Source organism: Oncorhynchus mykiss, chromosome 6 (genome assembly GCF_013265735.2).
Source record: "Oncorhynchus mykiss isolate Arlee chromosome 6, USDA_OmykA_1.1, whole genome shotgun sequence".
Classification (NCBI taxonomy): domain Eukaryota; kingdom Metazoa; phylum Chordata; class Actinopteri; order Salmoniformes; family Salmonidae; genus Oncorhynchus; species Oncorhynchus mykiss.
In genome coordinates, this window is record NC_048570.1 from 82,218,425 (window position 1) to 82,231,723 (window position 13,299).

The 13,299-nt window shown below is 45.1% G+C and overlaps 1 protein-coding gene across 2 annotated transcripts in view; it reads right to left on the bottom strand.

The window, feature by feature from the left end:
• Nucleotides 1–13,299, bottom strand: part of LOC110517630 (serine incorporator 4-like) — a 49,834-nt gene that overhangs the window by 17,898 nt on the left and 18,637 nt on the right. For both annotated transcript variants that reach the window (XM_036981147.1, XM_036981146.1), the window contains exons 3-7: nucleotides 13,070–13,248; nucleotides 11,172–11,251; nucleotides 9,066–9,159; nucleotides 3,021–3,232; nucleotides 2,339–2,434 (exon numbers count right to left, since the gene is read on the bottom strand). In XM_036981147.1, the coding sequence (XP_036837042.1) occupies nucleotides 2,339–2,434; nucleotides 3,021–3,232; nucleotides 9,066–9,159; nucleotides 11,172–11,251; nucleotides 13,070–13,248 (661 nt within the window). The remainder of the gene's footprint in view (nucleotides 1–2,338; nucleotides 2,435–3,020; nucleotides 3,233–9,065; nucleotides 9,160–11,171; nucleotides 11,252–13,069; nucleotides 13,249–13,299) is intronic.

Here is a 13,299-nt window from a genome sequence, read left to right on the forward strand (position 1 = left end):
CTTGGTCGCAAATGGGTCTTCCAAATGGACAATGACCCCAAGCATACTTCCAAAGTTGTGGCAAAATGGCTTAACCAGTTAGAGCTCTAGGGGCGCTATTTCATTTTTGGATAAAAAACGTTCCCGTTTTAAGCGCAATATTTTGTCACGAAAAGATGCTCGACTATGCATATTCTATTCAGTTTTGGAAAGAAAACACTCTGAAGTTTCAGAATCTGCAAAGATTTTGTCTGTAAGTGCCCCAGAACTCATTCTACAGGCGAAACCAAGATGATGCATCACCCAGGAATTAGCAGAATTTCTGAAGCTCTGTTTTCCATTCTCTCCTTATATGGCTGTGATTGCGCAACGAATGAGCCTACACTTTCTGTCGTTCGCCCAAGGTCTTAGCAGCATTGTGACGTATTTGTAGGCATATCATTGGAAGATTGACCATAAGAGACTACATTTTCCAAGTGTCCGCCTGGTGTCCTGCGTCGAATTCGGTGCGCAATTGCCAGCTGCTTCTACTTTACCATTTGATTCAGGGGAGAAAGCATGTGTCCAAGAACGATGTATCAATGAAGAGATATGTGAAAAACACCTTGATGATTGATTCTAAACAACGTTTGCCATGTTTTCAGTCGATATTATGGAGTTAATTTGGAAAAAAGTTTGCGTTTTGAGGACTGAATTTATGGATTTTTTTTGGTAGCCAAATGTGATGTATAAAACGGAGCTATTTCTAATACACAAGGAATCTTTTTGGAAAAACTGAGCATCTGCTATCTAACTGAGAGTATCCTCATTGAAAACATCAGAAGTTCTTCAAAGGTAAATGATTTTATTTGAAGGCTTTTATGTTTTTGTTAATGTTGCGTGCTGGATGCTAACGCTAATGCTAACGCTAAATGCTAACGCGAAATGCTAACTCTAGCTAGCTACTTTTACACAAATTATTGTTTTCCTATGGTTGAGAAGCATATTTTGAAAATCTGAGATGACAGTGTTGTTTACAAAAGGCTAAGCTTGAGAGATGGCATATTTATTTCATTTCATTTGCGATTTTCATAAATAGTTAACGTTGTGTTATGCTAATGAGCTTGCTGATAGATTTACACAATCCTGGATACAGGGGTTTTTTCATAGCTAAACGTGACGCAGAAAACGGAGCGATTTGTCCTAAACAAATAATCTTTCAGGAAAAACTGAACATTTGCTATCTGAGAGTCTCCTCATTGAAAACATCTGAAGTTCTTCAAAGGTAAATGATTTTTTTGAATGCTTTTCTGTTTTTTTGTGTAAATGTTGCCAGCTGAATGCTAATGCTAAATGCTACGTTAGCCATCAATACTGTTACACAAATGCTTGTTTTGCAATGGTTGAGAAGCATATTTTGAAAATCTGAGATGACAGTTTTTTTTTTATTTTTTTTATTTTACCTTTATTTAACCAGGCAAGTCAGTTAAGAACAAATTCTTATTTTCAATGACGGCCTGGGAACAGTGGGTTAACTGCCTGTTCAGGGGCAGAACGACAGATTTGTACCTTGTCAGCTCGGGGGTTTGAACTCGCAACCTTCCGGTTACTAGTCCAACACTCTAACCACTAGGCTACGCTGCCGCCCCGCTGCTGTACGCTGCCGCCCCGCTGCCGACAGTGTTGTTAACAAAAGGCTAAGCTTGAGAGCTAGCATATTTATTTCATTTCATTTGCGATTTTCATGAATAGTTAACGTTGCGTTATGGTAATGAGCTTGAGTCTGTATTCACGAACCCGGATCCGGGATGGGGAGATCAGAAAGGTTAAGGACCACAAAGTCAAAGTATTGGAGTGGCCATCACAAAGCCCTGACCTGAATCCCATAGAAAATTTGTGGGCAGAACTGAAAAAGCGTGTGCAAGCAAGGAGGCCTACAACCTGACTCAGTTACACCAGCTCTGTCAGCAGGAATGGGCCAGAATTCACCCAACTTATTGTGGAAAGCTTGTGGAAGGCTACCCGAAACGTTTGACTCAAGTTAAGCAATTTAAAGGCAATGCTACCAAATACTAATTGAGTGTATGTAAACTTCTGACCCACTGGGAATGTGATGAAAGAAATAAAAGCTGAAATAAATCATTCTCTACTATTATTCACATTTACATTATTTCACATTCTAAAAATAAAGTGGTGATCCTAACTGACCTAAGACAGGGAAATCTTACTTGGATTAAATGTCAGGAATTGTGGAAAAACTGAGTTTAAATGTATTTGGTTAAGGTGTATGCAAACTTCTGACTTCAACTGTATGTATGTGTGTGTGTTCCAGTGTTTCCAATGCCCCATTTCCCATAGGGAAGAGGCTAGTGTACCCTACTTTTCTCTGGGGGCCGGCTGGACAGGGCAGACAAGGTGAGATACATGACGTAGCAGCTGATGATGGAAGCCTGCAGGAGCCCTGAACGAGGCTGTTCTGTAGACAGAGAGCGAGAGGAGAGCTTGAGAACTAAGAACACACACACACAAATGGACAAACACACACACAAAGTGGGAGGCCAGGTCGAGAAATCGGCATGACATTCAATACATGGTAAAAACATCCTGGTAAAACCCTGGCATGTATAGACAGAGGTCCCCTAACACAGTTATGTCTGAACAATGATGGAGAGATGACAGGTTAGATTATATGGCATCATCCACACATGGATGTTGGCTCAGCCTGAGATGGAGTAAGTGTTCCCTGCTAAGTACCTGGAGGACAGACACACTGCCTGTTTCACATTGGTGGTGGTCTTCCAGGCTGCTGTCAGCTTTAAGCGCTTACTGGATGACACCATGGGTCTGTGTCTGTACTAACCCTTTACGGGGCTAAAAGACATCCTGATGAAATAATACCATGCGTGTGTTCACGTGCGTGTGTGCGTCCATTCGAGAGAAAGGGAGTGTGTGTGTATGTGTATGCCATGTGCATTAGTGTGTCCACATCTTTGTGTGTGTTTGTACACGCATATATGTGTGTGAGAGAGAGCCAGAATGTGTGTGTGCGTGCGACTGCTCACTCTGCTGTACACAGGGCGTGACGGCGATGAAGGACATGATGCCACACAGGGTCAGGTTGGTCCACAGCAGGACCTTGTTGGACTGGCAGGCGGTGGGGTGGGTGTAGTACTTATACATGAAGGTGAAGGCCATGGTGGCGATGCTGTAGAAGAACAGGGTGGCACACATCACCGCCAGGTACCAGCGCTTGTCCTCTGCCGCTCCTGTTAACCTGAGAGGAGAATCCAGAAATACACACATCACCATCAACCTGAGAGGAGAATCCAGAAATACACACATCACCATCAACCTGAGAGGAGAATCCAGAAATACACACATCACCATCAACCTGAGAGGACAATCCAGAAATACACACATCACCATCAACCAGAGAGGAGAATCCAGAAATACACACATCACCATCAACCTGAGAGGAGAATCAAGAAATACACACATCACCATCAACCTGAGAGGAGAATCAAGAAATACACACATCACCATCAACCTGAGAGGAGAATCCAGAAATACACACATCACCATCAACCAGAGAGGAGAATCCAGAAATACACACATCACCATCAACCTGAGAGGACAATCCAGAAATACACACATCACCATCAACCTGAGAGGAGAATCCAGAAATATACACATCACTGTTAACCTGAGAGGAGAATCCAGAAATACACACATCACCATCAACCAGAGTGGACAATCCAGAAATACACACATCACCATCAACCTGAGAGGACAATCCAGAAATACACACATCACCATCAACCAGAAGGGAGAATCCAGAAATACACACATCACCATCAACCAGAAGGGAGAATCCAGAAATACACACATCACCATCAACCTGAGAGGACAATCCAGAAATACACACATCACCATCAACCAGAAGGGAGAATCCAGAAATACACACATCACCATCAACCAGAAAGGAGAATCCAGAAATACACACATCACCATCAACCTGAGAGGACAATCCAGAAATACACACATCACCATCAACCTGAGAGGAGAATCCAGAAATACACACATCACCATCAACCAGAAGGGAGAATCCAGAAATACACACATCACCATCAACCTGAGAGGAGAATACAGAAATACACACATCACCATCAACCAGAGAGGAGAATCCAGATATACACACATCACCATCAACCAGAAGGGAGAATCCAGATATACACACATCACCATCAACCAGAAGGGAGAATCCAGAAATACACACATCACCATCAACCTGAGAGGAGAATCAAGAAATACACACATCACCATCAACCTGAGAGGAGAATCCAGAAATACACACATCACCATCAACCAGAGAGGAGAATCCAGAAATACACACATCACCATCAACCTGAGAGGACAATCCAGAAATACACACATCACCATCAACCTGAGAGGAGAATCCAGAAATATACACATCACTGTTAACCTGAGAGGAGAATCCAGAAATACACACATCACCATCAACCTGAGAGGACAATCCAGAAATACACACATCACCATCAACCTGAGAGGACAATCCAGAAATACACACATCACCATCAACCAGAAGGGAGAATCCAGAAATACACACATCACCATCAACCAGAAGGGAGAATCCAGAAATACACACATCACCATCAACCTGAGAGGACAATCCAGAAATACACACATCACCATCAACCAGAAGGGAGAATCCAGAAATACACACATCACCATCAACCAGAAGGGAGAATCCAGAAATACACACATCACCATCAACCTGAGAGGACAATCCAGAAATACACACATCACCATCAACCTGAGAGGAGAATCCAGAAATACACACATCACCATCAACCAGAAGGGAGAATCCAGAAATACACACATCACCATCAACCTGAGAGGAGAATCCAGAAATACACACATCACCATCAACCAGAAGGGAGAATCCAGAAATACACACATCACCATCAACCTGAGAGGAGAATCCAGATATACACACATCACCATCAACCAGAAGGGAGAATCCAGATATACACACATCACCATCAACCAGAAGGGAGAATCCAGAAATACACACATCACCATCAACCTGAGAGGACAATCCAGAAATACACACATCACCATCAACCTGAGAGGAGAATCCAGAAATACACACATCACCATCAACCTGAGAGGACAATCCAGAAATACACACATCACCATCAACCAGAAGGGAGAATCCAGAAATACACACATCACCATCAACCAGAGAGGAGAATCCAGATATACACACATCACCATCAACCAGAAAGGAGAATCCAGAAATACACACATCACCATCAACCAGAGAGGAGAATCCAGAAATACACACATCACCATCAACCAGAGAGGAGAATCCAGATATACACACATCACCATCAACCTGAGAGGAGAATCCAGATATACACACATCACCATCAACCAGAAGGGAGAATCCAGAAATACACACATCACCATCAACCAGAAGGGAGAATCCAGAAATACACACATCACCATCAACCAGAAGGGAGAATCCAGAAATACACACATCACCATCAACCAGAAGGGAGAATCCAGAAATACACACATCACCATCAACCAGAAGGGAGAATCCAGAAATACACACATCACCATCAACCTGAGAGGAGAATCCAGAAATACACACATCACCATCAACCAGAAGGGAGAATCCAGAAATACACACATCACCATCAACCAGAAGGGAGAATCCAGAAATACACACATCACCATCAACCTGAGAGGAGAATCCAGAAATACACACATCACCATCAACCTGAGAGGAGAATCCAGAAATACACACATCACCATCAACCAGAAGGGAGAATCCAGAAATACACACATCACCATCAACCAGAAGGGAGAATCCAGAAATACACACATCACCATCAACCTGAGAGGACAATCCAGAAATACACACATCACCATCAACCTGAGAGGAGAATCCAGAAATACACACATCACCATCAACCTGAGAGGACAATCCAGAAATACACACATCACCATCAACCAGAAGGGAGAATCCAGAAATACACACATCACCATCAACCAGAAGGGAGAATCCAGAAATACACACATCACCATCAACCAGAGAGGAGAATCCAGAAATACACACATTGATATGTAACTGAGTAACCTAGGGTGGTCTAGCGGTCTAAGCCGCTGCCTCCGGAACACAAATACCGCCCCAGATTTCAACGCACTAGCCAAAGCAGTGTTCTAGCCAATTGCTCAATAAAAACCATGGTCTTGGTTAAACAAGGGTCATAGTTACGCAGGGTGACTTGAGTGCCCAATGCTTGCTCTGGTGCAGCCAACATACTATAAAACCTAATAACATCATATTAATTGTAGAGTCGTGCAGTTGACTGATGAAAGGTTTATGACACTTAAATACATAAACACATACCCACCAGCAACCATCACTACCATAATAAAGTGCTCATTCAATTGGCTCATGACAGATGGATGGATAATAAATGGATATTAAAATTGTTGTTTAAAATAACATTACGTTGGTAAATGGAAATAACATCTGGATGCCCATTGCCTAATGGGAAATTCGACAGATCCTCTCTCCTCTCTTCCCCATCCTCTCCTCTCCTCTATTCCCTCTCCTCTGTTCCCTCTCCTCTCTTCTCTCCTATATTCCCACTCCTCTGTTCCCTCTCCTCTCTCCTCTCCTCTATTCCCTCTCTCCTCTCCTCTATTCCCTCTCCTCTGTTCCCTCTCCTCTCTCCTCTCCTCTATTCCCTCTCCTCTATTCCCTCTCCTCTCTTCTACTCTCCTCTCCTCTACTCTCCTCTCCTCTATTCCCTCTCCTCTGTTCCCTCTCTTCTCCCCTCTATTCCCTCTCCTCTATTCCCTCTCCTCTCTCCTATATTCCCTCTCCTCTCCTCTATTCCCTCTCCTCTATTCCCTCTCCTCTATTCCCTCTCCTCTATTCCCTCTCCTCTATTCCCTCTCCTCTCCTATATTCCCTCTCCTCTGTTCCCTCTCGCCTCTCCTCTATTCCCTCTCCTCTGTTCTATCTCCTCTCTCCTCTCCTCTATTCCCTCTCCTCTCCTCTGTTCCCTCTCCTCTATTCCCTCCTCTATTCCCTCTCCTCTCTTCCCTCTCCTCTCCTCTCCTCTCCTCTCCTCTCCTCTCCTCTGTTCCCTCTCTTCTCCTCTTCTTTCCTCTATTCCCTCTCCTCTATTCCCTCTCCTCTATTCCCTCTCTCCTATATTCCCTCTCCTCTCCTCTATTCCCTCTCCTCTCTTCTCTCCTATATTCCCTCTCCTCTCCTCTATTCCCTCTCCCCTGTTCCCTCTCTCCTCTCCTCTATTCCCTCTCCTCTGTTCCCTCTCTCCTCTCCTCTATTCCCTCTCTTCTGTTCCCTCTCTCCTCTCCTCTATTCCCTCTCCTCTGTTCCCTCTTCTCTCTCTTCTCCTCTATTCCCTCTCCTCTGTTCCCGCTCCTCTATTCCCTCTCCTCTCCTCTATTCCCTCTCCTCTGTTCCCTCTCCTCTCTCCTCTCCTCTCTCCTCTATTCCCTCTCCTCTGTTCCCTCTCTCCTCTATTCCCTCTCCCCTGTTCCCTCTCCTCTCTCCTCTCCTCTATTCCCTCTCTTCTCTTCCCTCACTTCGACTCTCCTTTCCTCTATTCCCTCTGTTCCCTCTCCTCTCTCCTCTATTCCCTCTCCTCTGTTCCCTCTCCTCTGTTCCCTCTCCTCTGTTCCCTCTCCTCGGTTCCCTCTTCTCTCCTATTCCCTCTCCTCTGTTCCCTCTCCTCTCTATTCTCCTCTATTCACTCTCCTCTGTTCACTCTCCGTTCTCCTCTCCTCTATTCCCTCTCTTCTCTTCCCTCACTTCGACTCTCCAGTCAAACTGCAGCTCCTAGCTGAAACAGATCAGTACAGGGTAACGTCCAGTCAAACTGCAGCTCCTAGCTGAAACAGATCAGTACAGGGTAACGTCCAGTCAAACTGCAGCTCCTTGCTGAAACAGATCAGTACAGGGTAACGTCCAGTCAAACTGCAGCTCCTTGCTGAAACAGATCAGTACAGGGTAACGTCCAGTCAAACTGCAGCTCCTAGCTGAAACAGATCAGTACAGGGTAACGTCCAGTCAAACTGCAGCTCCTTGCTGAAACAGATCAGTACAGGGTAACGTCCAGTCAAACTGCAGCTCCTAGCTGAAACAGATCAGTACAGGGTAACGTCCAGTCAAACTGCAGCTCCTAGCTGAAACAGATCAGTACAGGGTAACGTCCAGTCAAACTGCAGCTCCTAGCTGAAACAGATCAGTACAGGGTACAAGGTAACGTCCAGTCAAACTGCAGCTCCTAGCTGAAACAGATCAGTACAGGGTACAAGGTAACGTCCAGTCAAACTGCAGCTCCTAGCTGAAACAGATCAGTACAGGGTAACGTCCAGTCAAACTGCAGCTCCTAGCTGAAACAGATCAGTACAGGGTAACGTCCAGTCAAACTGCAGCTCCTTGCTGAAACAGATCAGTACAAGGTAACGTCCAGTCAAACTGCAGCTCCTTGCTGAAACAGATCAGTACAGGGTAACGTCCAGTCAAACTGCAGCTCCTAGCTGAAACAGATCAGTACAGGGTAACGTCCAGTCAAACTGCAGCTCCTAGCTGAAACAGATCAGTACAAGGTAACGTCCAGTCAAACTGCAGCTCCTTGCTGAAACAGATCAGTACAGGGTAACGTCCAGTCGAACTGCAGCTCCTTGCTGAAACAGATCAGTACAAGGTAACGTCCAGTCAAACTGCAGCTCCTAGCTGAAACAGATCAGTACAAGGTAACGTCCAGTCAAACTGCAGCTCCTAGCTGAAACAGATCAGTACAGGGTAACGTCCAGTCAAACTGCAGCTCCTTGCTGAAACAGATCAGTACAAGGTAACGTCCAGTCAAACTGCAGCTCCTTGCTGAAACAGATCAGTACAAGGTAACGTCCAGTCAAACTTGCGCTTCTATGGTTGGAGGATGTGACCTGTCCTTCTCCAGCACAAGGACCCCCCCCCCCCCCCCCCCCCCCCTACACACACACACCTCTCCCTGCTCTCCCTCCCCGCTCACCAGTTCTTGTTCCAGGTGTGGGCAAATGCTGTGATGAGACTGAGTTGGATGAGGATGAAGGCAAATCCTCCCACCACGCCTACGTAGTGCCAGGCTGGGAGAGAGAGAGAGAAATGGAAAGAGAGAGACAGACGGAGAGAAACAAAAAGACAGACAGAAAGAAACAGGTTTGCTGTCTAACTCACTTGATGCAGGCCCATTCTGAATGTGTGTATTGTCCAAATGTACTTTTTAAATTAAATATAGGCATACGTACCAGTCAAAAGTTTGGACACAACACATTCAAGGGTTTTTCTTTAGTTTTACTATTTTATACTTTGTATAATATAGTGAAGACATTAAAATTATGAAATAACACATATGGAATCATGTAGTAACACAAAATAAATGTAAAAAAAAATCTAAATATAATCTCTATTTGAGATTATTCAAAGTAGCCCCCCTTTGCCTTGATGGCAGCTTTGTACACTCTTGGCATTCTCTCAACCAGCTTCATGATGTCGTCACCTGGAGTGCATTTCAATTAATAGGTGTGCCTTGTTAAGAGTTAATTAGTGGAATGTATTACCTTCTTAATGCATTTGAGACAATCAGTTGTGTTGTGACAAGGTGTGGGGGGTATACAGAAGATAGCCCTATTTGGTAAAAGACCAAGTCCATGTTATGGCAAGAACAGCTCAAATAAGCAAAGAGAAACGACAGTCCATCCTTACTTTAAGACAAGAAGGTCAAAAAAGTTTATTCAAGTGCAGTCGCAAAATCCATCAAGCGCTATGATGAAACTGGCTCTTATGAGGACAGCCACAGGAAAGGAAGACCCAGAGTTATCTCTGCTGCAGAGGATAAGTAAATTTGAGTTACCAGCCTCAGAAATTGCAGCCCAAATAAATGCTTCACAGAGTTCAAGTAACAGACACATCTCAACATCAACTGTTCAGACGGGACTGCGTGAATCAGGCCTTCGTGGTCGAATTTCTGCAAAGAAACCACTACTAAAGGACACCAATAATAAGAAGAGACTTGCTTGAGCCAAGAAACACGAGCAACGGACATTGAAAATATGTCCTTTGGTCTGATGAGTCCAAATTTGAGATTTTTGGTTCCAATCGCTGTGTCTTTGTGAGACACAGAGTAGGTGAACGGATGATCTCTGCATGTGTGGTTCCCACCATGAAGCATGGAGGAGGAGGTGTGATTGTGTTGGGGTGTTTTGCTGGTGACACTGTCAGTGATTTATTAAGAATTCAAGGCACACTTAACCAGCATGGCTACCACAGCATTCTGCAGCGATTTGCCATCCCACCTGGTTTGCACTTAGTGGAACTATCATTTGTTTTTCAACAGGACAATCACCCAACCGCAACCCAATTGAGATGGTTTGGGATGAGTTGAACTTCAGAGTGAAGGAAAAGCAGCCAACAAGTGCTCAGCATATGTGGGAACTCCTTCAATACTGTTGTAAACCATTCTTCATGAAGCTGGTTGAGAGAATGCCAAGAGTGTGCAAAGCTATCGTCAAGGCAAAGGTTGGCGACTTTGAAGAATCTAAAATATAAACTATATTTTGATTTGTTTAACACTTTTTTTGGTTACTACATGATTCCATATGTGTTATTTCATAGTTTTGATGTCTTCACTATTGTACAATGTAGAAAATATTTAAAAAAAAAGAAAGATAAACCCTTGAATGAGTAGGTGTGTCCAAACTTTTGACTGGTACTGTATATGAGAGTGTTTTCTTATGTGTGTGTTGCAAAACACAGTTCCTCATCAAGAATAACATACTGTAGTCATCTATTAAATAATGAACTTATACCACAGAAGATTCTGAGGCAGAGGAACAGCCATAAAACATGTAGAATCTGAAATCAGTTACTGTGTCACGATGAGATTTACTGCTGCTAGCACAACACTATCCAACCACAGAGAAATTTATGGTGGCTTGACTGCAGGGTGAATCTCGTGAGATGATGAGTAGGTCTACAGTGCCCCCTATCAGTATTGAAATATAACTGCACCTATTGCTTTCAGCTAGGGCAATTCTGTGTTGAAAGTTTAGCAATGTATTCTAAGAGGGAATCTTGATTGTGTGTCCAGGCTGCTCACCATGCAGGAAGGACTCAGTAGGGATGAAGAAGGCAGCAGTACACATCCCAAGCAGGGTGATGAACTTCAGAAACCAGAACCTGCATTTGGACCAGAGAGGACCAGTTATATGGTTGTATGCCTAACATTCGCATAATAACATGTTTTTGATATGTTTGTTTGAAACCACCTAGGGACAACTACCCACCTACAATATATACTGCCCTACATACAGAGGATGTGCAGACGAAGAGCATCTTCGTTAAGAAGCTGCATGACACAAGGGAAGTGAATGGAGGAATAGCTGAGTAGGCAGGTCTAAGGGAAGTGAAGCTGTAATCACCTTGTATAGTCTTGATCGATTACAGTATTTCAAACCTGTACAGGTCAAAACACTGATCTCAAGTTAGGATTCTGCCCCTAGTGCGCACTGAGAAGTGCCCAGGAGTTCCAGGGCCCTGTGGATGACTGTCTGGCTTCTCATTAATAAGAGCCTTATGGGAGATATGCCACAGAGGGCCAGCTAGAGGCCATGCGTCTCTCAAAGGGTAACCCTCCCATCCCCAACCCCCCCTAGAGCGCATCACTGCTCTATTCAACCCACCTAGAGCCCGTCACTGCTCTATTCAACCCACCTAGAGCGCATCACTGCTCTAATTAACCCCCCTAGAGCGCATCACTGCTCTATTCAACCCACCTAGAGCCCGTCACTGCTCTATTCAACCCACCTAGAGCGCATCACTGCTCTAATTAACCCCCCTAGAGCGCATCACTGCTCTAATTAACCCCCCTAGAGCGCATCACTGCTCTATTCAACCCCCCTAGAGCCCGTTACTGCTCTAATTAACCCCCCTAGAGCGCATCACTGCTCTATTCAACCCCCCTAGAGCGTGTCACTGCTCTAATCAACCCCCCTAGAGCACGTCACTGCTCTAATTAACCCCCCTAGAGCCCGTCACTGCTCTATTCAACCCCCCTAGAGCGCGTCACTGCTCTATTCAACCCACCTAGAGCGCATCACTGCTATAACCAACCCCCCTAGAGCGTGTCACTGCTCTAATCAACCTCCCTAGAGCGCGTCACTGCTCTAATCATCTCCCATAGAGCGCGTCACTGCTCTAATCAACCACCCTAGAGCGCGTCACTGCTCTAATCAACCCCCCTAGAGCGCATCACTGCTCTAATCAACCCCCCTAAGAGAGCGTCACTGTTCTAATCAACCCCCCAGAGCATGTCACTGCTCTAATCAACCCCCCAGAGTGCGTCACTGCTCTAATCAACCCCCTAGAGCGCGTCACTGCTCTAATCAACTCCCCTAGAGCGCGTCACTGCTCTAATCAACCCCCCTAGAGCATGTCACTGCTCTAATCAACCCCCCTAGAGCATGTCACTTCTCTAATCAACCCCCCTAGAGCGTGTCACTGCTCTAATCAACCCCCCTAGAGCGTGTCACTGCTCTAATCAACCCCCCTAGAGCGCGTCACTGCTCTAATTAACCCCCCTAGAGCGTGTCACTGCTCTAATCAACCCCCCTAGAGCGTGTCACTGCTCTAATCATCCCCCCTAGAGCGTGTCACTGCTCTAATCATCCCCCCTAGAGCGTGTCACTGCTCTAATCAACCCCCCTAGAGCGTGTCACTGCTCTAATCAACAGCACAGCAGTGGACAGTATCACAAGCTGGTTAAAAAAAGGACACTGGTGCATTGGTCAGGCAGGTGAGGAATAGGCCCACGTAGCCTCAAATAGACTTGTTGATATTGACGTTAGTACTGTACTAGTGGGACAGGTGTTACACGATGTATTAGCACAAAACACCTTAAAGTGGTATTACATGTAGAACGCAAACTTTCATTCACATATACATGGTAGTTCTCCTGCGTCTCCCCAATATAAATTAACCTTCAGGGCTACTGCTGACCCATTGTGGATGAGCGCTCTGAAGTCCTGGCTGGACTTGACATCGATGAGGAACAACGCCATCATCAGGTAGAAGCAAGCAGTGCCGAAGCAGACCCTGTAGACCGCTGAGTAGCCAACCAGCATCTCACAGTGCCCTCCGCCATGAGCCTGGTCACACACCATGTTGAAGAAAGGCACCTGAAACACACAAACACACTCTTTTATGGTGTGTGTGTGTGTGTGTGCACG